The sequence below is a fragment of the Trachinotus anak genome, unplaced genomic scaffold (assembly GCF_046630095.1).
Source record: "Trachinotus anak isolate AG129_WGS33_773 ecotype Australia unplaced genomic scaffold, CSIRO_AGI_Tana_v1 ptg000019l, whole genome shotgun sequence".
Classification (NCBI taxonomy): Eukaryota; Metazoa; Chordata; class Actinopteri; order Carangiformes; family Carangidae; genus Trachinotus; species Trachinotus anak.
In genome coordinates this window covers 22,167,391-22,193,350 of record NW_027273870.1, presented here as the reverse complement: position 1 = coordinate 22,193,350, position 25,960 = coordinate 22,167,391, and the positions used below count along the sequence as shown (strand labels likewise).

The following is a 25,960-nucleotide window of genomic DNA, read 5'->3' as shown; positions in this document are numbered from 1 at the left end:
ATGAATAAGGTCTTTTTATGTCTAGAGGACAGGCCTACTTTCAGAGCAGTGCAAAAATAAATGGTCGGCAGAGAATGAATCCAGTTGGTCATTCATATACAATTACTTCCTGTTTGGTACCAGCTGCTGCTGGCTGACTTGATGCTGCTGTGTGTACTGGATGGGGCCGTAGGGGTGTGTCCACAGTGCAGCAGAGAGGAGATGGAGGGAACCTACCGCACACACACTCATGAAATCACCCAGTGTCCAACCACCCCACACTTATCATGTGTACAACAAAACTACTGGAACACATATCATTATCTGATCACATTCAGAGAAACAAAACTGCTCGACACAACCAAACTCCTGTTCGGTTTTGTTCAAATACTTTATTCTAATATGACAAAATCAGAAAAACAGAACATGTTCAAGGTTTCTTTTGTAAAAATCAAAACAGCATTTAATTATTACAGTCTTAAACAAAATAGGCTTGAACGATGTGGAAGTTCCACATAAACCAATCCCCTTTCATCAAAAAAATTAACATGGGTTTGCATCAAACATGCCTGACTTGTTAAAGAAGTCAGCACTGAGTTTAGACAGTTCCTACTGAACTGTGGCTCAAGTGAGAACGGTGTCATCGCGACTCGGTTCAACTCAAGAGGAAGTGTTAAAGTGCTGAGACATTCAGAGGTATACAGAAGCATTTCACAAGAAAAGTTGTGGTACAACTTCAATGATAAAGCGAAGCAACAAATCAAAATGAGGATGTTCATCGTTTTTATTCAGCAAACAGCTGTTGACAGAAGCAGACAACAGTACTTTTGCAGAAAGGCACAGACGGTGGACTGAAGTCAACGTGCAGTCCGATTCAGAATCAAACCACAGTGGAGCTGATCCATTTTAAGTACACCTTTAGTGTGTGTGTGTGTGTGTTTTATTAAGTGTACTGAGAGGAAAGCAGCAACTGTTTGTGTGCTCACTGAGACTCACTGTCTCTTTTCCCGACAAACCGGGCGTGTGAGGTGCGAGTGGTTTACTGCTCCTTCTTCTCTCCCTGTTTCTGCATGTACTTGTTGTACTGGTTGTCTGTCTTCAGCAGCTTGTCCCACCAGGTGAAGGTGGAGGCGTAGTTCCCGACGAAGTTCATGTGGTGGAAGTCGTGGAAACGGGCGCCAGCGTAGAACGGGATCAGGTGGAGAGGGTTCAGAGGGATATCATAACCACTGACAGGGAGTAGAGAGAAAGAAGGGAATAGGTAAGTCACGTTTTCATTTAAAAATCATACCCCCCCCAAAAAACTTAGTATTTGCAACAGAAATTTTTACATGGGATATAAAAAATAATCATAAATGTCATTTTTGTAACAATGATGCTGAAGATATGATGCATTTCTTATGGTTCTGTCCTCATGTTGCTGCAGCTGGACACCAGGAGATAACTAGCGTTGTACTCTAGTGCACTGAGTATGTAACTGCAAACTATAACACTTAAGAGTCAGATTTCTTTTGTTTGTTTCTCAAAAACTATTTCACTTTAGAGTGCTTACTTGCATGTAAGCAGGGGAACCCAAATGATTACGTGAGGAAATGGTGAATATCAAAGACACAGAAAAAGATTTTTATTGATTTTTTTTTTTTACCTCGCTCTCTTTTTGTGTATTTTTCTAGGATTTGTAACTTCATTTTCAAATTTCTATTTCCTTATTTTGGGTGTACAAAATAGATTAGTTATATGTTGTATATATGTACATATAATGTATGTTTCTGTCTTTTATAAATAAAATATATTACAGTTGCTTATGTAACATAAAATAATAATTAATGATAATAGTAATGTGATATCAGATTTTTTGTAAAACTAGGTGCAAAGTATTTTACAAAAAGACATAAAATCAGAAAGCTTTATTGATCAGAATGATACAGTATAAATGTTAGAAAGCAACAAAAGATAAATCTAAAATAATGTGTTTTACAAAGATATATAATCAAAGATAGCTTGTCTTATCAACCAAGAATATAGAGAATATATTTTCAAATCTCCTGCATACATCTATATTTATATAGTTCTATTTATATAAAAACATAATAAGCAATAAAGGGGTTCAATATCACCCATAGTACAGTCAGACAGTAACGTTTGGTGTTCTCTGGTTCCCTCTAGTGGCTGACCTCACAAGTTACTGAGAGAGTGATGAGAAACGTGCAGGTTCACATGAACTATCATCTCACTGTTTATGGTGTATGCAGTGATGCAACAATTTTGAGGTAAATGTGTGTGAAGAGTGACTATTTTGGTAGTTTTTGTTGCAATAATTCCAGCTGTATGCAAAAGTTTGGGCGATCAAATTCCATATTTTGTTGATATTTGAAGTGGAAAAAAAAGAAAAAGTTAATTATAGCATAAGTTTGAGCACCCAAAGTCACTAAGTTGGACCGAGGTTTAGATTAGAGTCTTCTTGCAAAGGAGGACGGAGAGGGTGAAGGACAAAATTACACTGACAGTGTGTGTGCACATGTATGGCAACTGTTACTGTGTCTTACCTGTGGACGTCAATGGTCTCCAGCAGGCGAAAAGCCACCCATGCCCACAGGAAGAACACGTGGTTACAGAAGATCATGATGCCAATGAAGAAACCAGCTCCCAGGATGAGAGTCTCAGCGGGGTGGGCGTATTCTGCCTGCATGCCAAACGGGGCCTGAAGCACAGTGGAGAGACAGTTAGGTGCCATGATGTGTTTGTATTCATGTGTTCCCATTAAAGGAAGCCACAGCATGCTTAATAAGTAACTCTACCGTTAAGAGATTAACCAGAAAGAGGTGTGTTTGTGTTTATTTATCTTATCACTTGTGTGTTTTACTCACAGTGAACTCATGGTGGACCTTGTGGATGTATTTGTAGATCCTACGGTGATGCAGCAGGCGATGGAGGAAGTAGTGCCAGGCATCTTCAACAACAGCACAACCAAAGCACTGAGCCAGGAGGTACGGCCTGGAAGAAGAGAGAGGGAGACAAAAACTCAGTGAGTTAATCTAACCAGCAAAGCAAACACCACAAAACCATTAGCTCAATGCAAAATGTTTTTTTTTCATCCCCTAAGAAGCATTTTAATGCAATACAATACAATATGAGATATATATATATACACAAAGTAAAATAACAATAGATGTCCAACCTCGAAATAACTGGCTATATCATCATAACAATGTGCATTACTGCATGCCCACAAAAAAGTTGAACTGCATGTATCAGACTATGTATTACACACTATTATTATTGACAAATCTTTTGACTTTCACAAACTAAACCAAATTTTTTTCTGTTTTGCACATAAAGCAAACTTTAATGTAAAACAAATATTCTATGTGATGTGACATAAGGCAGAACAGCTCGGTCATTGTTAATAGCATGTATAGTTTTTGGTTATGTTTAGAAATGGTCTATGCGGGGCTTCTCTTTACTGCCATCACACTGACCAGCGCGGCATGGAGTCCCAGTCATATGGGATGCTGAAGAATTCAGTGAAGTAGTAAGTCCCACAGATCAGAGGCAGCTGGATGCAGAAATGGTTGAACAGCAGCATCTTGAAACATCTCCACTGTTTCTCCCAGGTTTCTGGCTTGTCCTGCATGCACAGTGGGAAGGCTTATTTAGAGCAACCTCAGACTGAAGAAATAAAAACATATCCCATGACCAAAGTCACACACAAACCTGTTGGATCTTGTATTTCTGCATGAAGGGCAGGAACTGGAAGAGGAAGCCAGGTAGGCAGAAGAGAAAATAGATGAACTCATGGACGATGAGTGACCCCCAGGTGGCAATCTGGAACTTGGTGTAGTTGTCCAGCATGTAGCCCCAGGCTTGTTCCAGGGAGGGCTGGAAGGGGTTTTTAGGTAGCACTGCATCTACATACTCCACTGCAAGGTAAGCAGAGCTCAAGATGTCTGCCGTGCCGTTCACCGCCATGATGGATACCCCGAGGTAAATGCAGGCCTGGAGAGAAGACTGGAAAGCAGGAACACGTGGTTACATGTACAGTAATTACATGTAATATAAATCCACTCTCAGTTTCTCTTTCAAAATGAACAAAAGTAATATGAATATATTATATATATATTATATATATTATTCTGATTCTGATTCTGATTCTGATGAAGAAGAGGAAGGCAACAGAAACAGTCCTGAAAAAAACAGAAAAACTACATATAATGAATAAAAACAACAAGGGCCATATCATTATCACATCAAGGCTAAAGAACTATGACTATAAATATGAGGGAATTAAATAAATTATGCCAATTTAAATACATCAAAGAAACATTAAACTGACAGAAATTAATTATCACTTTACCAAAATAATTCAGAGGAAAGGTATGCTGCACATATACATTACTTAACTGAGCGGTTTTGGTTGTTAAAACATGGGCCAAAGTAAATGTACACTCAGGACACATTTTTAAAGAGCAAACACTGAAAATGCCACAAAGAATTAAGCTCATAGAAATATAACAACATTTTAGATCAGTTTACCATGTGTACTGATTTTTTTTTTTTTTTTTTTTTTTTTAACCACTGAGCAGAACTGTCGTGGTGCACTTTGCCACAGAGACAGCAGCCTAATATGTCCAAGCAAGTATCGATAAACGCCATTTAATTCAATAAACAATACTTATAATTACGCAGAATGGCGCTAATGGACTTTCTGTGCAACCGCTTGTAAACCTCAGTGCAATAAGACAGTAACACTTAGCTACAGCTGCTAAACGTTTGTTATAACTCATACAAAAGACTTCGACAAATTTCACTTCCCCCTGTCACTTATTCTTACACACTGTCTATTAATTAAAACCGTCTGTCTCATATGGCACAGGCCTAAATCTCTTTTACACGATACCACAAGCTGCAGCCCAACTTTCTGCCTCCATTCTCGATTCAAATGTCTAAAAAGCAAATAAGCATTAGCCACCGCAGCTGCATATTCCGCTAAATATTTCAGCTGCAGTCACAAAAACAATGTCACACTCTCACCTTCCGCGGTACGTCCCGTCTACCTGGGCGAGAGGCGGACGGCCGGGTGAAGTACAGTCCGAGAAAACAATCTGATTGGCTGACAGGAGAGGAGACTGACGTCGGGAGGCAGAGCGGCCTCCCTGATTGGTCCGCGGGATGGAGTGATGATAGTGAGACTGAGGGTTTCTACAGCAACAGCCAATCAAAGGCGAGATCTGCTTTCATAACCTTAGCAGTGTTGAATGGAGTGTCTAAGGGAAGAGATGGGGTGGTCAGACAACTTTGAGTCATGCGTGTGTCCCTCATCTTAAACTTACATTGTAAAAGACTGTAACTCCACAGCTTCTAAAAACGCTGTAGAGGTGTTGACAGACAAATTGGGACAATTACTCAGGATTTCTCCAGTTAACTTACATTCTAAAGTAGCACCAAGCTGATATATTTCCCCATGTAAAAGAAAATAAAGCGAATACATTACTATGTATTATAAATTATATTTTATATGCATATATTCTTATGCAGCAGAATGGCATCTACCATTGATGTCTTATTACAAATTAGTATTACTGATGCAAAACATTAAGCAGCATTTTAATGTTGCAGCTGAGAGGAATATATTCGTACTACTTTATAGTGTTCGGTATATTAATCATTGACAATATATCATATTTTCTAATATGATTATTGTATGAAAAAATGTAATCTGCAAAGTAACTAGTGATTATAGCTTTCAAATAGCATTAATAGAAATATAAAGTGGCATAAAATCGAAGTACCTCAAAACTGTACAGTATTTGATTGGATGTACTTAGCTAAACACGGGCAGAATTACTAGAAAGGTGTGTAAGTAAGTACAGTCTAAATTTGGCAAAACTGTGATTTTAAATTAGAAACGGTTGGATCAAAGACAAAGTTGAGATAAGTACAAGCTTGGGCAAGCAAACGATGCCAACTTTTGCATGCACATGAACTTGTTGCAAAGGACACTTTTTGGCAGGTATCAAAAAAGTATAAAAATTGACAAAAGGAACAAAAAGCTGTGGGTCTGGTCTTCTCAGGTGTGCAGTGATGAGGGGGTGAAGTCCGAGTCACTCGTTAGCAAGCCTGTGTGACATTATAGTAAATGCGTGACTGTAAAATTATTAAAATATCACACACACATATTCCGTTTCAATGTTTTACTGATGTTGGCAAAGTTTTAAAAACAGATGATATCATTTCACAGCTTTAAATACAAGAAGCATATTTATTAATGATAATATAAAACAAATAATGAAACATTTTCAAAGTCATTAGCCTACATGACATTCCTCAATACACTGACAAGAAACAGCGATACCAGTTACTATTATAGCAATTTTCAATATAGGAGCAGAGGGAAGAGAAAGAGACTTAAGAAAAAAGAAAATTGAGCGTAGGTTTGGTCACTTTCCAGAAAGAGAGAACAGATTAGTAGAGTAATAAAGAGAGACAGAAAAGAAGAGACATATTAAAGTTGGCACATTCATAGTACGTCAGGGTGTGCAGTAATTAATAGAGTCGCTACACCAAGGGAGAAGAGGGTACGGTGGAAGGATAGGAGGGTAGAAATGGGGACCATGCAGTGAGTTCAGGCTGTTGTTGTCATTAGTGGTTACAACCACAGTGAAACGGCTGCCAGGTGACAGTAAAGCACTGATACATCCAGCAGCTTCTCCCTCTGTCTGTCACTGCTTTTGGCAAAATGAAACGAGGCTTCTCCTTTACCAGAAGAGTTAGTATTCCGGAGAAAGTCTTGTTGTTTTTTTTTTTTTTTTTTTTTTAGAAGAAATGTACATTTTCTGCAACTGCTTCTCACATAGCTCTTCTGAATTCATGCGGCCTAATGCAACCGGCACACCCGTCTTATGTGAGTCCTCAAAATGTATTCTCTTTATCCCAGAGCAGCGGCCGAGTCCAGCAGTGCTCTGTCCATTAACAGTACTCTAGGCAAAACAAAGGAGAAGAAGAGGGAAGCGGAGTGTAATTTGACATTCAGGCACTCTTGAACAGCCACACTGCAACACTGTAAAAGGTCAGAGGTCAGACAGAGTGCGTTCATGCGGCGTCGGACCAGGCGTCACCACACAAGAGAGTCAGATGCACACAAACACACATGCTCACATGTGCAAGCAGTGGAGCACCTTTAAATGCAAGCGCACACACACTCACTCAGACACACAAACGCACACACGTCTCAAGAGGATAAAAACAAAGGAGAAACAAAGATTTCAGTCCCAAAGAGTCATTCTCTGCCTTCCTCTCCTGTAGATTACACCAGTGGTCTTTCTCAGAGCTGGTTCGTGTTAACATTAGTAATGTTAAAGTAACTTTGCAGTTATAGTAGCTTCATTTCAGTAGCGTTTCAGTGGCACTGCATTGGTACAGTGGTACTTCAAACTGGTTTGTCCAGTCGCTGCTGCAGTCCTGCCAGGAAGGGATTAAAACCCCCCCGTTTGTTACAGCTCCCCCTTGTTCAGGTAAGTGCAAAAATCATCATCATCATCCTAAACAACAACATCAACAACAATCTTGTCATTTCCTTCATCTGCGTCAGTGCCTTCGCTAATGCTGCCCAACATCCAAGCATTGGCATCATAGACAGATCCAAGACCAGTATTCAGCAGGAGAATACATTCTGCTCCGAGTCAGTGGCAGGTGTCAGGGCAGTCATAAGGGCTTGTCAATCACAGTCACACCTGTAGTCAAAAAACAAAAGATTATCACCATTGCCACACATAATATTTCCAAACATGGCATCTAAAATAAATGTAAAATTGCTGAAAAAAAATAGAAACAAAAGGTTTTATGTCCAGTACGGTTGCTGTTGTTTGTACCTTTAGTAGAAACACCAGTAGGAATAGTGACATACTTGTGTTAGCAATGAAGTGCACACGGTTTTCTTGCTATGCCGTTGTCTTTTTTTTTAAAGTTTGGTATAAGTAATTCTCTTTATTTTAATTGAATGATTTTTTTTCATTTTTTTTATTCTATTCTATTCTCTGTCGAATGTCTTTGTGTAAAATCTGCAAAAAAGTGAACTGAATTTCATGCAAAAGTACATCATTCAACCATCCTAAATGACAAGGGGAGAAAACAGTGTCCTTACCAGTTTAGCCTAACACAGATAGATAGTATGAGGTATCAGTATTTGCATATATGTCAGCCACTAAATAACTAGAAATCGCAGTAACAAAGCAGCAAAGATAATTTTGAGGTCATTTAGAAATTGTCGCCTTAACGTAGTTCACCAGAAAGTACTGACCACACCTTGCTCGCAATCCTTTAATAACCAATACAAAGGAATCCTTATCAAAATGTTTTGTTTATCATGTTTTTGTTTTTTTTTAAACTCTCAAATATCACTGTCAGTATCAGCCTCAAAAATCCAGGAATCCCCATGCTCTAAAATTTAGACCCCGTTTACATGCCAAAATAAAATTCCAGTGCTGGGTATACATATTTTTTTGCCCACATCAGACTAAAGATCAAGATACCAGCGCCTGAACAGCAGTAAGGCAGCAGAAGCTGGCTCAGCAAAATTAACATCTACTGCCTTCTGTGTCCCTTTGGTACAATTTGGTAAATATTATGATGCTGTGTTCAGTTTAGTGATGCTACATTACTGTATGTGAGCCCTGGGATAGGGCCAGGCAATATGGCTGAAATCAGTGTTACAAAATGAGTTTATTTATAGGACCGATATATATCACTTCATGGTGGATGTATGCAAGCTCTCAAACTGTTACCTGCTATGCAACGAATGTTTTCCACTGTTATTACAGATCAGGCATAACAAAAAATTCTTTAATTCATCCTGTTAAGTTTTAATAATCAATTTGTTTGCAGCTATTGATATGGACAACAGAATAGTGACAGTAACACAATGTGTCTAACCATAAGTGCGCTGTTTTCCTTCAGCTGCCTGCCTTTTGAATGCAAAATGTTAAACGTTTTTTTTAATGCTAAATTGGTGACGCTTGATGAAACTTCACTGCAGCAGTTTACAAACAAACACCTTCACATTTTGTCAGTGTGTGTGTTCACACCTGCATAACTGCGTCCTGTGCTCATGCAGGTCGGCAGCAGCGTCCACTTGTCCGAGTTTGGATTGTAGAACTCCACTGAGGCCAAGTTACAGCTGCCATCATCTCCTCCCACCACGTACAGTAAGTTGTTTACAGCACACACACCTGAAAACACACACATGGTGCATACACACAGAGGTGAAGATTCATGGACACCAAACAGAGGAACATCTCAGGCCTGGTGGACAGACTGTCTCTCTCACCTGCGTTGCGTCGACACATGTTCATGTCGGCTACTTGTCGCCAGCTGTTCGAGGCCGGATCATAAACTTCACAACTCTTCCTCACCAATGGACCATCGTGTCCGCCCACAGCGTATAGTAAACCTTTTAACACCCCAACACCTGGGAAGACATTGGACAAATGGTTAATAATAGTTATGGCAGTAGTTTTTTTGAGAGGCAGGTAAATATTCCTGTCTCATTTTTTCAATAACTCTCTAACTGTAGCACAATATGCATCTTCTTCCCCTGTCTTCTTAATGTTTTTCAAATATGTAACCATCAGTGTATTTTTATACTGTTTGATGGAAATGAAATTTGCAAGAATCATTTATCTATATTGTGGAGTACATTTTGAAAATTGTATGAAAATATTTTAGAGTTAACCTTGCGCCATGCACATAAGGTCACACACACACACACACACACACACACACACACACACACCTGCTCCACTGCGTCTGGTGCCCATCTCAGCGATGTAGCTCCACGAGTTGCTTTTTGGGTTATAAGCTTCCACTGTACTCAGACACTGCCTGGTCGCTCCATCATAACCTCCCACTGCATAAAGGATCCCTGAAAACCCCACAGAGAACGCTTGTAATCTATAACTTAGAATGAGGCCCAGTGGTGAACAAAATAACAGAAAAGCATTATTAGAGTAGCAATGCAAGGAATATACATTTTGTGAACACTGAAACTGACGGAGCTGTTGATGCATTTCTGCCATATCTAGCAGTGTTATGATGCAAAGTACTCCTCCAAGATTTTAAGTTTTTCTTCATTTCATCATTTTACACACTTATTTGTCCTTGTTTTATATATTTTCTTCTTTGACTCCTTTAACCTTTATTTCTTCCAGTAAAGTACCTCTGAAAAACCTTTTAAAAACATCTAAAAGGAGTAAAGTTGCTTGCAAACGCATCTTTCAGTCAGTTTGGATGATGGTCAAGTTGGGATTACTTTGGGAATTCATTGTTCTTTTGATTTTTCTTCATAATTATTTACATTAACACCGTGCCACATCAGCTTTTTTTTTTTTAGCTTATGTGAAATTTAGAAAGTGGCTATTAAATCACAAAGTAAACAAAAAATAATGATGACCAAACACAGAGAAACTGCACTGGCAACGAGGAAAAAGTAATCACAAGCACCTTTCACGGACAGGGTTTAACAGGATATTTGCTGAATAACTACGACTGGGGGTGAAGAAAAAAAGAAATCAATCCAATTACAAATTTTAAGTTTTTTTTAATTTGGCAATTTTTATGTTGTATAAATTATATAAAATGTGACACCAAATCACAGTATTGGCAGAAATCAAATAATATGTCATTGTATCAGGAGCGTCAAGTGAATTCCTGCCCCTACAAACTATGTCTTCAACACCTCTGAGCATAAAAACAAAAAAACACCCTAGCTTTACCAAAGTCCACATGGCTGCAGTATTAGATCATTGGGTATTTCTATTATTCTGCCCACCTTCTCAATCTATTTCAAAATGCTGACTGTAAAACCAAACTGGGAATTATTCACCATTTACGACACCCACTCCTACGCTGCTGCGCCGGGTACTCATGGGTAACACGTGGAACCACTCGTCTGTCTTAGCGTTGTACGCCTCGACTGTCGACAGACCTGCAAACACAAGCATCACAAACACCACGAACAATCACATATTTCTCACATAATTCTCTGTTGTCCCACAAATACTTCAAGCCTGTATTACCATCGCAGCCACACACTCACACGACTGTACCTGTGCTGCCGTCAAAGCCTCCCACAGCGTACAGGAGTCCGTTGAGCACAGCGGCTCCGAGCGTCGATCGACGGTCCTGCATGCTGCTCACACTCGTCCAGCGGTCCATCATCGGGTCGTAGCAGTCGACCGTCCGTACACGCAAAGAGCCGTTGAAACCGCCGACTGCGTATACACAACCACCTACGTACACTACGCCTGACGACACCAACAGGAGGGCGTTAAACTTTAACGCAAACATCTACAGAGTCGGTCATACACAGCCTGGTTTAATAAGGATGAAAGGTGAAGGAGCCTCAAAGTGGAAATGGAGCACAGGGGTGGATCTGCATGTAGGCAGGATCTGACCCCGGAGTTTACACAACTCATTATTAATGTCATTTGGTGAGTTAAAAAAAAAAAAGACAGAAGTTACCACAGTGTCCCAGTTAAAGGATTTCTAGACTGAATACACGCACGGGCAGACATGGTCTGCTCCATTTTCATCCACTGCTGAGAAATACAGCCTTTTTTTACCTGAATTTGGAGGGAATAACTAGTGTAGGCTCTTTGAAGCCCTCAGTATCTCACATTGTATTGTGCACTGCTGGATTTTGTGTCCAGGTGACACTTGTACTTATGAGGTATTTGGGTGCATGTGGTCATCAGTCACTGGCAAATATACCAACACAACCAGACCAGTGTAAAAGCCACTAGAAGGAGTAAATATGGAAGCAAGACACAATCTCCAGGGTTCATTCCTGCCAGTAAACTGGTTATGTTTATCACAAATAAGCTGAAGCTGTTAAACTGCTACACTATTTGCCAGTAACACAAGGACTGCAGAGGGAAACAGAGGGGGTAGTCTGGCCTTTAGGTCCTCTGATGGACCCATGTTCAGCCCTGTAATTTTGACGCAATGTATGTTATTGTTGTTAAGGGTTTCCTACCTGCTCTGCACCTTCTTGTGGGAAGTTCAGCCACCTGGTACCATCGCTGCTCCTCAAAATCATAACATTCAACACTGCGGATAGCTTTGGGAGCCTGGCCTCCAACCACCACCATCACCTTGGAGCAAACCACAACAGCAGTGTCATCACATGAAGAATTGTAGATCAATTATGGCTTTTCCTTATTTGGGTCCTCATACCTTCTGCTGTGGTGGAACCTCAGTGCTGAGTGTGGTCATACCTTAGGGCAGCAGGCTGGAGTCCTCATGCGTGTGCGTGCAGTTTTCATCAGAGCTCTCTGGTCAGCTGGCAGCAGGTGGTACTTCATGGCTTCAATCAGGTAGTCTTTACACGCACTGCTATTCTTAATCAGAGACTCCTCCTCTACCCGCTGACGCAACAAAAGAGTGACAGAGGAGCCAATCAGCCAGTACAGTGCTACAGTATGATTCTCACTCAGCAGCTTTTTTTTTTTTTTTTACTGTTGTGACATATTTAAACTAAAAACAAAGGAAACTCTGAACATGATATTATCATGAATCAAGACTAGTAATGATTCTACTGAACAAACTAAATGTTTCTGTGGCTCTTAACATATCGGCTCTCTTCAGATGTTACCTGAACATCGTTAATAATGAGATTAAATGTTAGACTGGGAGAAGTGGGGCAGTGATGATGCGTTTTTCTGAAAAAGAAATGCTGAACAGCTGTGGGCTTAACATGACTGTAATGAATCATCAGCTGAAAGACTAAACTGAATTAAAAACACATCCACACCAAGGGTTACAATATGCATATTTGTCCGTTGTCCATTCCCCAGAGAGTTTTATCTGACTCTACCCTATATGACACAAATAAAGATCACTGAACCATTGTAAGTGTATTTCTTATTGGAAATTTTGATTTTCTCTTCCCCCTTCCCAAACAAGAAAATGAATTTTTTCAATAGCAAAGCCCTGCCCAAATCCTCTTCACAACTGCTACGGTTTTATTCATAGGTTTCTTTGTTTGTTTTTTTTACATGTCAAGTGCAGCCAAAAATTCAAACCACCTAAGGGTTGTTTTGTTGGCAGTGGAAGCAAATCAGTCAACAACACACATGGAGAGAATTCTCATCATAAAAACCTGTCGCCTGTGAGAGGGAACCATCTGCAAAATTCACTCCGTGGATGTCAAATTAACAAACACTTCAGCTCGGCTCGCTTATAACTAGGCGTTGTAGTTCCTTTCATACCCAAAAAATAACAATGGGGATGTGATTAAATATTAAAATCCTGCTTCCAATACTGCCTGATGATGTGGTACTGCTCTCTTGCATTCTCCACTTCACAACACAGCTAATGCTTTACTTGTGCTTTACTTATTTTTATCCTTTAAAATGCCCATATTTACATTTTGTTCTGCATTCTCATGTCTAATATTGCACCATATTTATTTTTCCATGCTCCATTCACTTTTTACTTACTATCTTATATTCCACTACTTATTACACTGTACATTGTTTTTACTTTTGCTCTTCTTCATTTTTCTTTTACCAAAATGTGTTCTTTAAATGTTCCTTCTTTTTTAAAAGTCATACCAGCATGTTTTTTTTTCTGTACTTACAATATTAATAGATCATACTATGCACAATCTATGGAGGTGATAGCCAAGAATTTCACATCAAGCTGTGCTATGTGCCATTATGTATGTGACAAATATATTTTGAAATCTTAGGGGGGAAATAACCAGCATGGCAGGAAAGGTTCACTTTCACTATGTTTAGTTCTGTCAGAGCAATAGTGAAATCGTGACATTTAAAGTCATATATCTGCAAATATTACAGACAAAAGACAAACGAAACTAAAACAAAAACTACAAAACTGAGATCAGTGAACCAGAATATATACCAACAGACTAGGCTTCAGCTCTCTGAATAACAATTCTGGCAGGCTACGCTTGGAATTACTGAACTGGAAATCTTCACGTGTCATGACTACTACATGATATACTTTCCCACTAGTATGGGAAAAGACATCACCTGATGTTTTTGCCATCTCATCTCTGTTTCAACAAAAGCAGAAAAAAATAGCTGAACCACATCTGTAAACTGGAGACGTAGCAACATGTTGCTCAGCTGTATGCTGGCAAACACAGACAGAGAGTTTTCAGCCTCCCTGGGCGTGAAAACAAAAATGACATTTAAGTGCAGTACAGTTGTTAAGCAGCAGTGATGGTTACCTTGTGGTCAAATAATGATTGTGATCGAGCCGCAGACATGAGCCACACTTAAAGGATGTTAAAGTGACTACTACCATAAAAAAGCGAGAGTTGTGAGTTAGTTTAAGAGCTACAGCAAAAGCATGAAGACGCAGACACTCATACCTGCACCAGGTACTCTCTGGAGAGAAGCGGCAGGCGGACATGCTCCATGAGGTGAGCCAAGTGTTCCTGGCGGACATCTTTATCATGGTTGACCCAAGCTATCACTGCTTCAAAAACCTACACAAGAATGAACACACAGACAAAAATGTAAGCACATCTGGAATAAAAACACTGGTCCCTGGTGTACAAGGTACTGAGCAGTGTGTGTGTGTGTGTGCGTGCGTGTGTGTGTGCGTGTGTGTTTACCTTCTCTTCTGTGGGGATGGTGAGCTTGTCGCTGGCGATGAGGCTGGACACTTGCTCCATGCCCAAATTAAGGAACTCTTCACTTCCAACCACTTCAGTAAAGTGTTGCTCTGTCAGCAAAAACATAAAATAATTTTAAAAAATGTTTGACTGTAGATGAACACAGTTTTATTTTCTCTCTATTTTCTACATTTTAACTAATTAAGCCTGTTCTCATTCTGTCTCATTCACTGTCCTACATCCTCCAGGACACACACCAACCTATTTTAATACAGCAATGAATAACAGTTACACTCTCTCTCTCTCTCTCTCTCTCTCTCCCTCTCTCTCTCTCTCCCTCTCTCTCTCTCTCTCACACACACAAAAACAGAGCTCTGCACACACAAACCTGCATAGCTGTTGGCCTGTGCGAGGAGCTGAGAGCAGGCGTGTAGGTCAGCAAAGGCTCGTATTCCCAGACAGTTGGACGGATGAAGCTGAGAGCTGAGAAACTCACAACAAGCCTTTTTCACCTCATTCAGCTGGAGAAGGCCTGCTGCAGGCAGCAACGCCTGTCACACACACATACACACACATGAATATAAGTGGTAGTTTTGGCAGTATATAAAAGTAGCCGCTACAGTTTCCCAAAGCACTAAACTGCTCTGTTTGAGGCAGTTTAGTTTTTTTAAATCATTTACACCTTCCAGAAAGAGTGAGCTTCCCCATAGGCAAGAGTTAATGAGATGGTCCGACCGGGCCAGAGCTAGCTGGTTAGCATGCTAACTTCAGTAGAAGAAAAGAAGTAATAGAAATAGAAGCAAAATAATAGGATTGCTTTCCACTGCTGGAGACAGCTCTTGGTGAATTTAATGCAGAAAAGGCAACATTTCTTCCAGACCAGGGAGGTAAACAGCTGTTAATGCTAATGTTGGCAATGCAGCAAACTTGCAAATAGGTCCTTTAAAAACTAGCTGAAAGCTGCTTAACGTGTCATCACAATTTATCAAGTGAAATATCAAAGTGCTTATTTGCACTGGAGTTATTAGATTATTCCCTAATTTCAGCAGCAATCTGATGTCCAGAAACATCCATCCATCCACTTCTGGTGAGAAAGCCTTATTACTCGACCGTATAGTGACCGAGTGTTTTTCCAATATGTTCCAGTGCATGGAAAATATCTGGGCGGGGAATTACTATTATGTTGAAAAGTAACATTGTTGGAAGAATGTTCCATTTCCTACGTGGTAATACACAGTGTCTGGTTGTGATAAATAAAATTACACTGGAGGGAATTCAAACGCTGAAACTTTTACCATTATTTCATTAACGTGAGGCATTTTCATATGAAACAGGTTATTGGTGTAGGACATTGAATATTAAGGGATCAGCCTTGTGTAAACCAATGGGTTTGGCACTTATTGAGAGAAAGTCAATTTGATTTGATAGTCCAGGCAGAAAACAAGATTTTTCAAAATATCTGTAATTACTTAATTGCTTTGACTTTTTTTGTTACACCTACTAATGCAGCATTAGGTCACTTCCAAAAATGCACTGTTTAAATACCCACTTCACCTTTAAAACTGCCTGATCAGGTTTTGTAGGGGCTGGTAGGAAAATCTGAAAACTAACCAGCTCCATGTCAACTAGGTTTTAGCATAATGGTTTGGTAACTTGGAGTAGCTGACAACAAAAAAAGTATAATCGCAATTAATTAATAAAATTAATTCATATATTATTCCAATATTTACGTTGAACAGTGTGACATTGTTGTGAGAGTCTGCTAAATGTGAAAGAGTCTGTATTTATTAAGATAACGTGTGTACATGCGTGTGTGTGTGTGTGTGTGTGTGTGTGTTTACCTGCACGTTATCCTCTGTGACCTGTATCTCTGCGGTGTAGATGTAGTCTACCAGCAGGCCCAGAGTCCAACCATCCATTTCCTTTATCCTCACTCGTTTTGCCCTGCTCTCTGCCATCTCCCCTGTTAGTGCACCCACACAAACGTTAGCCTTCTATCACCAGAGAAGAAACAACTGTGTGACTGTGACTGTGTTGGTCAGCATTAAAGGAAGTAAAAAAAAAAAAAAAAAAAAAAAAAGCCTAAAAAAAATAAAATAAAAAAACCCTGTCAGATGTCATGCAGCAAGAATGGAAGATCACCCTTACCTGTGAACATAGCATGGAAGTAAGGGCTCCCAGCAGCCAGAACCACTCTGTGAGCAGCGATTTCTACATCCTCCGCCACTATGGTCACATCACACAATAGATTCTGGCTGAATTGGCATGAAGGACATGGACGGAGAAGAGAGAGAGGGAGAACACATGGCCAGGTAGAGTTTAGACAATGGTACAGAAAGGATTTGGGGATGGTGAAAAAAGAAAGTGAAGGACAAGTGTGTATCACCTGCGCAGCTCATTCATGACTCTGAACGCCTTCCTCATGTGCCGATGGTTGAAAGTGACAGGCCCTTGCCTCTCGACTCCATCTTCTTTGTCCAGACTGTGTGGACAAAGTCTAGTGCACCTGGGAGGGACAGTGCAGATATATATATATACATAAACCAAACACACAAACATGCACACATTAACAGAGAATAATCAAGTGATATTGCAGAGGCTACATACACTGAGAAGCTGTGTTTAAATTGTCATCCATTTTTCTAAAGGTGGTTTGTAACAATTTTTTACGCCTGTTTCACCAGTGAGAGTTGGTTTATCTGTTAGCAAGGAGGAACTGTAGCAAATACTTTTGATACCTGCAGTTCAATATTTGTTTTCACTGATTTACAACAGTGGTTAAAGGGTTTCTTCCCCCAAACTAGATAAACAGTCTACACTCAGTGGGCAATTTATTAGGTAAGAGATGGATTATCAATCAGGTAAAGCAGGCACCTGCCTTGGAGACCCAGACCCCCAGTTTCACTGTGTCAGCTGGTTTTGATGAATTGACTAATTTCTCATTTGTTTGGGATCTAAAATACAAAAATCATCTGTTGCCAGACCTGCATTATTAGCTGATGTTGTGGACCTGTCCTGTAGAGGTCACCTGTGTCTAAATCTCATTTTAAGACGTTAATTATTAGTTTATATTGAGCTCACATGGCACATTTCCCTAATAAAGTTATGTTTAATCAAATGACCTCTATTGACTAATTGGAACTCATAAAAGCTGGCGTCTTTGGGCATATAGTAAAGCTGTCATATACCGTCTCGCAGGTGTTCTGTACGTAATACTAACTTGGAAGTGAAAGGGCACATAAACACTGCGCGGAGGCCAGGAAGTGGGTGGTCGACAACACCATTTTGGCCATTGGACCCTCTAACAGGTTAATTCAGCCATGTATAAGGAACACCTGCACTATCTAATGCAATTCCATACACCTGTTCTGCCATAAATTCTACCTTTGTGAAGCCTACTATGCAATATATAGTACAGTAAATTTGAATTTGTAGATGCTGCACATCTTCACAATTACACACACACATTTAACAAATATTCATCACTAGTGATCAAACTATCCAACTCCTTCACTTAAATGGTGCAACAATGTAAAAATAATCCATTACAAGCAAAAAGTCTTTCATTCATGAACTGACTTGAGTAAAAGGACACATAGACGTATCATTAGAAAAATGTATGTAATGAAAAGTGTCCCACCCAGAGTCCAGGTTTAAATGTTCAGACGTCTTGTTTAGTCTGACCAACAGTCCCAGACCCAACGATACAGAGTTTACAACGACATAAAACAAAGAGAAGCAGGAAACCTTAGAATTAGAAAAATTTAGGGCATTTTTCCTGAAAAATGACATACAGGATTAATTGTTTATCAGAGTAGTTGCCAAAAGTTTGGGAACCACTGGTCCAATCTTTATCCTTTTTGAAATACACTGTCCAGCCTGTGGGACACTTTGGCCATGGTAACAATGCTTTAGTTGTGTTTTGGTACTGTACTGGACTCATTCTTCACACAGCTTTGACACATTAAGTCTCCCGATTTCATCTGTGCGAAGCATTTCATGGATCCTCATATCACTGCAACAGCTGTCATGCTGTGGCTCTGAAGAACCCCTTACATCTCTACCATGTTCGTGCCTCTGGAAATTTGGTTGGTTGTAAAATTTAGAGCCTTGCCTTTCAAATGAGACGAGGGTTGTGATTGCATTGAGAAGGGATGTAGAACAACAATCTACCTATTTTGGGTATGTTATTTTAAGGCAAAAATGAGTCTGTGAAGGGGGTAAGGATATATGGTATTTCATAATTATAAATATGTTTTGTGCATGAAATCCCTTGCAATAGCTGTCAAATAAATGCAATAAACACATTGGAGTAAAAAGTAGAATTTTTTTCAGATGTGTAGTGGGGTAGAAGTATAAAATAGTAGAAAATGGAAACTCTCAAGTAAAGTGCAGATGTACTTAGTTACCTTCCATCTCTTTACAGCACACACCAACAGCCTCTCTTTCATAATAAAAGCCTCCAACACTTGCATATAATTATGTTGCTCATGGCAAAATCACGTGTGGCTTGTTTTCTGTCACAAACACACCCACACACACACATGGCTTTCTAGCAGTTAACACACTACCCCTGCACTGCCAGCAAAACACCTTCGTTATCCCAACAAACAGACCCAGATATCCTCCATCCAGCCCGCTCCTGCACCGACGGGGCTCGGTGTCAGTGCCCGGTCCCCCATCCCACCGGTCAGTGAGCAGCCACACCGGCTGGCCGCTGTCTCTGTCAATGCGGCACCATCAGTCAAGCAGCCGCTGGGAAACGTCAACACACACACACACACACATGCGTTTTGCACTTACAGCGGATGGCTATCCATGATTCCGGCGTTTTTCAGAGGCGGAACACTTGGCCCAGCGGCATGCACCATTCCATATCCACAGTGTCGTCTTTAATGGCTCTAAATTCAAGCGTGAATCACGGCGACCATCTGTCCAGAGGCGGGGAGCAGCCTGTTTCATGTAAAAACACAGCCCGACTGCGGTGACTCTGGACAAACACGTTGCGATTCAACCCGGCTGTTGTACCCAGTGGACTGCTTCTTCTGTCGGCCACACACACACACACACAGAAAAAAAAACCGCACAGGAAAAGGAGCCAACCACCGTGTCAAATTGGGGTTTATTTTGATTATCTCTCTTGCCCCCCCCACACCCACACACCGATTTCCTTCTGGGTGCGAGAGGCGGACGGACAAGGCTACCTGTTATTTTCCAATCGCTGATTAAAACGCACAAACAAGGACATGTCGGCAAAGACGGTCCTCGGAGCGGCCAAGGCGTCCCAGAAGAAAGCACTGTCTCCCTCTAGCTGTGGAAGACCGGCCGGGGAGAGGCTGGCACACAGTCGGGAAGGGCACATAACAAGTGATAATAACAATAAGAAAATACTTATATACGATAATAAGTCTCAAATTGTTTACCTACTAAATTATAATCTAAAATTAAAATTTTGACTTTGTAAATGAGAATTTGAATTCACTTTCTCATGTATTTGTAGTAGTAAGTCAAAAATTACTAAAACTTTAACATAATTTGATTTAATATGTAATATTTTATAATTTTAACTCAAATCCTTTTGACTTATCTCATAACTTTATTTTGCCATCCCCTCATTTTAATTTTGTAGCTCGTAATTTTGATTTAGTTCATAATATTTACTCTCTCATAACCTATACTTGTCATTATTTTGTTTTAGTGACTCAAAGACTTACTCCCCTTGTTTTGACTGAGTAACTTGTAATGTTGACTCAGTAACTCGAACATTTGATATAGCTCATAATTTTGATTTATGTCATTCCATTTTCATATCTGAAAAATATTAATAAGCTAAATGTCATCATTGACTTAATATCTGATATGTATAACCTTTAATCATTCCTTTTCTTTACCAAAGGATGCATAACAACGTATTATCTCAATCAGAGTGTAAAATGGAGAAGGGATGCCAATTTGAGGGTCTGCTAATGAAATCATAAACCCACAATTACCAGGTTTTTCATGTCAAGACCCCTGTTTTGTAGAAAATCTGTAAAGATTTGTGTCTGGCTGCACTGTCAGTGGACGGGCGATAGCTGTGAAGCTGGGGAGAACAAGTCTGTCGTGGTGTGAGGACACTGAATGCATTAGAAACAACAGGCTGTCAGGAGGTTTAGTCATAGCTTCTCTGAAGTCACTTATTTGTCATGCGTCATAGATATCATTTTTCTAGCTTTCCAGTGATTTAGTATTGCACTTTCATAATTTGGAGGACTTCTAAGAGACAATATTAAACAAAAAAATGTTCAAAATTGCAGCAGATATTCTGACTTTTAGAGCCAGGTATTGGTTAAGCTCCAGAAGTAGCTGAATCCTGAATGCACTTCAAAGGCATTTACTTTCTGCCAAATGGCTGTGTCTAATGATATCATCATAGTTTATTGTTCTCAGAGTTAACAAAGGTCTTTCAGAAGACATTATACAACTGTTTTTACAGTCTGGTAAACAGCTCTTGATGTGTAAAATTGGTGGAATGCCCCTTTAAATTATACAGCCAAAGCTTTATCCTGTTTTCAGTGACAAAAATGCCAAAATGTATGCACTCTACAAAGAAGAAAAACACAATTAAGACTGAAGTCCAGATTCCAAATACTCAAATTTTATTTTTACAGTAAAAAAGTCATCAACAGAAATATTTACATTAATCAAAATACTGAAAAAAGTTGAAACAAACAATCCGTGTCAGTGATTTGCCTGGACAGCAAACTGTTGACCAGTTTCCTCACAGGTTGAGAGTGGGAATCCGATGATCTACATGGTATCTACTTTCCTTGAGTGTTTGTGTGTTAGTTTGGTTTTAAAGGGGCAGGGGGCAGACTAGCAGAGGCCTGCTCCAGGAAGGCCAGCGGTCCAGGAGGAGGAAGGTCTGTGGGTTTGCGATGTTGAACGCTCACATCCTCAAGCACTTGCTGCCAGTGGTGCAATTTGGACAAATGCTTCTGAACCAGCAATTCTTTCCTCTGTAGCTCATTACGCAACTCTGACACATCCTGAATTGAGAAAGGAAAGTTTGTGAGAAGAAAGAAGAGACATTAACAAATGGAGTGAAACAAATAATTCGGAAATATTGATAGCAATAAATATAGAAAGAACAGGCCAGTGAACTCTGGATATGACACAGGAAGTGGTTTTTAGGATTCTCTGGGAGATTGTTTTGTGCTTAGAAATAAAATTGTGAATCTCAAGTAGGTTTTACCAAAGCCAAAGCCCTACAAGGACACAAATAAAAAAGTGGGTAAAAAAAAGATACAGCAAGTCAGTCTAATAATTTACCTCTTTCACCACCTGCTCTGGTTTCTGCACAGATAACTGAAGCCTCTTCTGTAGGAAGAAGCACTCCGTCTGTCGAGCCACATCCAGAAACTTTTGTATGCACTGGTCAACACCTGCAATCAACAGACACATACAGTAAAATATACAACAAAACTGAGTACACCCCTGTGCAATATCACTAAAACTTTCAACAATTTAAAACTGACAATTTTTCTTACAATAATGACATCTTTGAAAATACAGGCCCTAAAGTACCTCAGTGTAACAAGTGTGACTACACCTGTGATCACTGCAACAAATTTGACTATACTTGTGATTTCCAATTCCAAGTAAGTGCATGAACAAAATAACCTTTGAACACTACAGCTTTCTCAGTTGTGTTCTGGCTTGTGTCTAATGCAACATCATAAGGAAATGCCTGAATATGTAAGATGCCAGATTGTGAGACTTCATAAAAGATTGGAGAGGGTACTAGAGTATGAGTAGGCTACTAAGTATAACCTGAAACACGTCTGCAGCAATTATTTCAGCAATATATTTGTATGCAACCTTGCCCTGAAAAACAGAGGGAACAGGTTTTGTTGCAGTTGGTTCTTTCATAAGGACTTATCACATTAGTTAAATTAGTCATTTAACTTTAATTTAATCATAAATTTAATTCAGTCATTAGACATTTGTTTTTCTAATTAACTGTCTAATAAAACTGTATTAAATGGACAAGATATGTGACATAATGAGATTGACCAGGGGCATACACTGTATACTGTAAATCAATATAAAGGCGACAAAATGACAAGCTAACGCTAAACAACAAAAGAATTCAGGGCTTCACTCACCAGTTCGAATCTCCTCCTGGTCTGTTCCATTAACATAGTCTTGGCTCACCAGGGATGCAAAACATGCCTGCAGAATAAACCCAGAGAGCAACATTAGTACATTTGCCATTTATTTATGAGTTTTATTTATGAGTAGATATCAGTTCTTCTCTTTTGGGCTTGAATACAGGTGGTTTTCTAAAGTTGAATTATTAAATATGGACAAAAATCTGCAAGTCTCTGAGGACAGGCTGTCTCAAATGTTGTGTGGCCATGAAAATCTGTCCCCCCTTGAATGCTACAAGCTTTCTAGTCTAAACCATAGCATAAATAAACACAGTCTGAGAAGACGCACCAAATTACTTTATTAGGGGACTAATGATGATATGACCAAACGTATGTGGACACAGAAATATCTCATTTGAAAATCCTGGTCATTCATAAGCTCCTATAACAGACTTCACTGTACTCTCCAGAGAAATGACTCAAAACTATCTATTGTTGCAGCTCTAATCTATACCAAAATGAGAAAAAGTATTTCTTTACAAGCATGGCTTTATTTTGAGCGTGTGAGTAATTTCATGCTAAAACTTTAAAATATTCTAAACGAGGGGCCTAGACCAAAAGTGGACAGAACCATGTGACTTGCAGCATATTGAGTGTAGGAAACCAGAGATGCAACTGAGTTATTGTTGTTGTTATGCATTTCTTAGTGTTGCGTTCAGGAATTACAGGCCAGGAAAGGTTAAATTTGAAAATCATGTCAGCGCACAATTAAAAATTTCTAAGTGCGTTTTACCTGATAAAGCGGGTGTGAAAGAACACAGGTGTTTCTTAGTCTAGCCTCTAGCAGACACGTAGAAATGACACCAGGCAGCTAATGAAATAAACCTCACCTGACCCTGGCTAACAACAGTTAGCACAAACAGCTAACGGAAGCACAATAGCCTCCTACCTCGAAGGAAGCCTCCAACTCATCCACCAGCGTGTTGTTGCCCTGAGTCCTGGTAGCGGTACCGGGAAAGCCCGGTTGGCCCGGTCCACCGGGACCACCGACGGGATGCGCACCAGGCGGCTGCTGACCAGGAAACATCCCACTCATGGAGGACGCCATCTTGATCTGAGCGATTCCTCCTTTTATCCGGTCCGGACATGCGCACAAGCAGCTACTGTGTATGCTCTTTCCGGCCAAAAGTATGTGGACACCCCTATTCACATAGCTAAGACTAATGCAGTCTTGTAATAAATCCTACCTTTATGAAGGTTGTAATGTTCAGTTTTGTTGAAACAGTTACAATGTGAGAAAAGTTACGGCAACTAGGCAAATTCAAAGTGTACTTGCAACTAAAAGCTAAAGAAGGATTAATCATTTGATAGAAAATTAATCTCCGACTTTTGTGATATTGTCTGAGCTGCATTTCTTCATCTTATGACACTGAACTGATTGTCTTTACATTTTGAACTGTCCATAAAAAAGTAAATAATTTAAAGACTTTAGCTTGGGATTTATTGTTGAGTACTGATTCCCTAGTCATGCAAGCACACACTACACAATGAGAGGCCCCTGTAAATGTGCATTTAATGACATTTAACAATTTTTCTTTTTTTTTCCACTGTGATATGAATTTTCAATACCACATTAAAATCAAATCAGAAGATAATAATGGAGAAGTGTATTAGCTAGCCTTGAAATGCCTAAAAGCTAACAGAAAATGCTAGCCTTCTCATGCTACCCTTGAAATTTCCAAAAGTAGCAATTGACGCTAGCCTTGTGTCAGTTTAATTTCAAATCAATATTGAATTTCTGAAGATCAGAATCAGCAGCTAATGTTACTTTTAGTTTGTTTAGTTTTTTTTTCCTCTTTAGAACCTCGCTGATCAATTACTAACTAATGTTAATGATATTATGTGATCTATACAATTAACTTGTGGTGGCCCAAGTTAGCTGCTGATGTTATTAAGTTAGCAGCTAGGGTTACTTAAATTTATTCACAGTGCATTCATCTCATAATTATGTTTTCTGTTGTTTTTTTTACCTTACTTTGTTGTAGGCAAAGCTGCAAGGTAACGTAGCTGTCACTGTTTCATTTGATATCAATACTGAATTTCTAAAGGGCAAACTTAGCAGCTAAAGTAATTCAAAATTTCTTCTTTTGACAGGAAATGTATCTTTAATGGTCAACCTGTTAACACTGATGACTACAGAGAGTTCTTTGGACTTCTTCTTGGTTTTTTTTCCTGCCATACAATGTGAATTGTGGGACTTAATTTACACTTATACTAAACTATGTCCAATCCATTTTACCACAGGTGGACTCAATCAAAGTGTAGACGCATCTAAAGGGTAATTAAAGCAGACAGGATCCACCTAGCCACAACTTCAAATGCTTACTTTCTGGAATATAATAATATCAGTTTATAATTTTTAATAAATTTGCAAAATTTTCAAAAACATGTTTTCACTTTGTCACTGTGAAGCATTATTCTGCAAAATTTGATGAAAATGTTTTATCCATTTAAAATTATATTTAAAATACAATTGGGAGTCACTGATGTATTTCAAATTCAAAAAGATTTTAAGTGCATTCATAATAAATTACCTATGAGCTGAATAACCAGTCAAGAAAGTCAAAGTCACCAATCAAACAAGCAATTAATCAATTAATTAATTATTGAAAAAAAAACATCAAAATATTAATTTAATACTTAAGTCCAAATCAGATTTAAGCAATAATCACTTGATCTGCAAAAATATGAGCGAGCCATTATTAGACTTAAATCTTCAAAATGACATCAATGAGACCAACTCTGTCCAGACAGTTCATCAGGGTAGGGGAGGCCACCCTTCTCCAAGAAGACCAATAACAGCCCACTACAGCTGGCATAGGCATGGCAGATGAGGGTGGACTTTGAAGAAAACTACTTCAGCAGCTGTGTGGGGGATCTATAAGTTGGAACCCAAAAATCTTAATGGCTGTTTGAGGGTTAAGACTTGGTTTTAGGGTTAGAGTTATAGTTGGGTTTAGTTTAGGGCAAGGCATTCAGTTGTGATGGTTAAGGGTAGGGCAAGTGGCTAAGGAATACATTATGTCAATTACTGGTCCCCACAAATATAGGAAAACAAAGTTTAGGGTGTGTGTGTGCTCTACGACCTGTGCTAACTCTGCAGACACTGAAATATTTTTTGAAGAAAGCAATAAGTAGTACTTTTGCAGTT

General features: G+C 39.4%; 3 protein-coding genes and 1 long non-coding RNA gene across 5 annotated transcripts; 1 reads left to right on the top strand and 3 right to left on the bottom strand.

Annotated features, from left to right (window-relative positions):
• Window positions 1–745: 745 nt before the first annotated feature.
• Window positions 746–5,129, bottom strand: msmo1 (methylsterol monooxygenase 1). 2 transcript variants are annotated; one of them, XM_071505614.1, is made up of 6 exons: window positions 5,011–5,129; window positions 3,694–3,987; window positions 3,459–3,607; window positions 2,847–2,973; window positions 2,526–2,680; window positions 746–1,208 (listed from the first exon to the last, which is right to left on the bottom strand). In XM_071505614.1, the coding sequence occupies exons 2-6, from the start codon at window positions 3,946–3,948 to the stop codon at window positions 1,019–1,021; spliced, it is 876 nt and encodes a 291-aa protein (XP_071361715.1). In that variant the 5' UTR covers window positions 3,949–3,987; window positions 5,011–5,129; the 3' UTR covers window positions 746–1,018. The 2 variants fall into 2 exon arrangements, with proteins under 2 accessions (XP_071361715.1, XP_071361716.1); XM_071505615.1 differs by having other exon boundaries at window positions 4,513–5,013.
• Window positions 2,884–12,255, top strand: LOC139637090 (uncharacterized). The gene is made up of 3 exons (XR_011694526.1): window positions 2,884–3,004; window positions 9,089–9,179; window positions 11,998–12,255. It is a non-coding gene; the product is annotated as an uncharacterized lncRNA (long non-coding RNA).
• klhl2 (kelch-like family member 2) lies at window positions 6,156–19,909 on the bottom strand. The gene is made up of 15 exons (XM_071505612.1): window positions 19,421–19,909; window positions 17,004–17,123; window positions 16,766–16,872; window positions 16,459–16,580; window positions 15,006–15,168; window positions 14,618–14,727; window positions 14,372–14,488; window positions 12,249–12,398; window positions 12,008–12,125; window positions 11,079–11,276; window positions 10,856–10,957; window positions 9,767–9,895; window positions 9,302–9,442; window positions 9,060–9,203; window positions 6,156–7,709 (listed from the first exon to the last, which is right to left on the bottom strand). Exons 1-15 carry the CDS (start codon window positions 19,486–19,488, stop codon window positions 7,681–7,683), a joined length of 1,818 nt encoding a protein of 605 aa, XP_071361713.1. The 5' UTR covers window positions 19,489–19,909; the 3' UTR covers window positions 6,156–7,680.
• A 1,323-nt stretch (window positions 19,910–21,232) lies between these two features.
• med28 (mediator complex subunit 28) lies at window positions 21,233–23,899 on the bottom strand. Its single transcript, XM_071505026.1, has 4 exons — window positions 23,699–23,899; window positions 22,765–22,831; window positions 21,929–22,041; window positions 21,233–21,645 (listed from the first exon to the last, which is right to left on the bottom strand). The coding sequence occupies exons 1-4, from the start codon at window positions 23,855–23,857 to the stop codon at window positions 21,442–21,444; spliced, it is 543 nt and encodes a 180-aa protein (XP_071361127.1). The 5' UTR covers window positions 23,858–23,899; the 3' UTR covers window positions 21,233–21,441.
• Window positions 23,900–25,960: the final 2,061 nt, after the last annotated feature.

Coding starts and splice junctions, on each gene's coding strand:
- klhl2 (XM_071505612.1), bottom strand. CDS start 19,488: ATGGTGCATGCCGCTGGGCCAAGTGTTCCGCCTCTGAAAAACGCCGGA. Junction 16,581..16,765: donor CTTCCATGCTATGTTCACAG/GTAAGGGTGATC, acceptor GTGCACTAACAG/GGGAGATGGCAGAGAGCAGG. Junction 10,958..11,078: donor AGGCTTTGACGGCAGCACAG/GTACAGTCGTGT, acceptor TTGTGTTTGCAG/GTCTGTCGACAGTCGAGGCG.
- med28 (XM_071505026.1), bottom strand. CDS start 23,857: ATGGCGTCCTCCATGAGTGGGATGTTTCCTGGTCAGCAGCCGCCTGGT. Junction 22,042..22,764: donor CCAGGAGGAGATTCGAACTG/GTGAGTGAAGCC, acceptor TGTTGATTGCAG/GTGTTGACCAGTGCATACAA. Junction 21,646..21,928: donor CAGAGCAGGTGGTGAAAGAG/GTAAATTATTAG, acceptor TTCTCAATTCAG/GATGTGTCAGAGTTGCGTAA.
- msmo1 (XM_071505615.1), bottom strand. CDS start 4,632: ATGGCGTTTATCGATACTTGCTTGGACATATTAGGCTGCTGTCTCTGT. Junction 3,988..4,512: donor AAAAAAAATCAGTACACATG/GTAAACTGATCT, acceptor CCTGCTTTCCAG/TCTTCTCTCCAGGCCTGCAT. Junction 1,209..2,525: donor GAGACCATTGACGTCCACAG/GTAAGACACAGT, acceptor ACTCCCTGTCAG/TGGTTATGATATCCCTCTGA.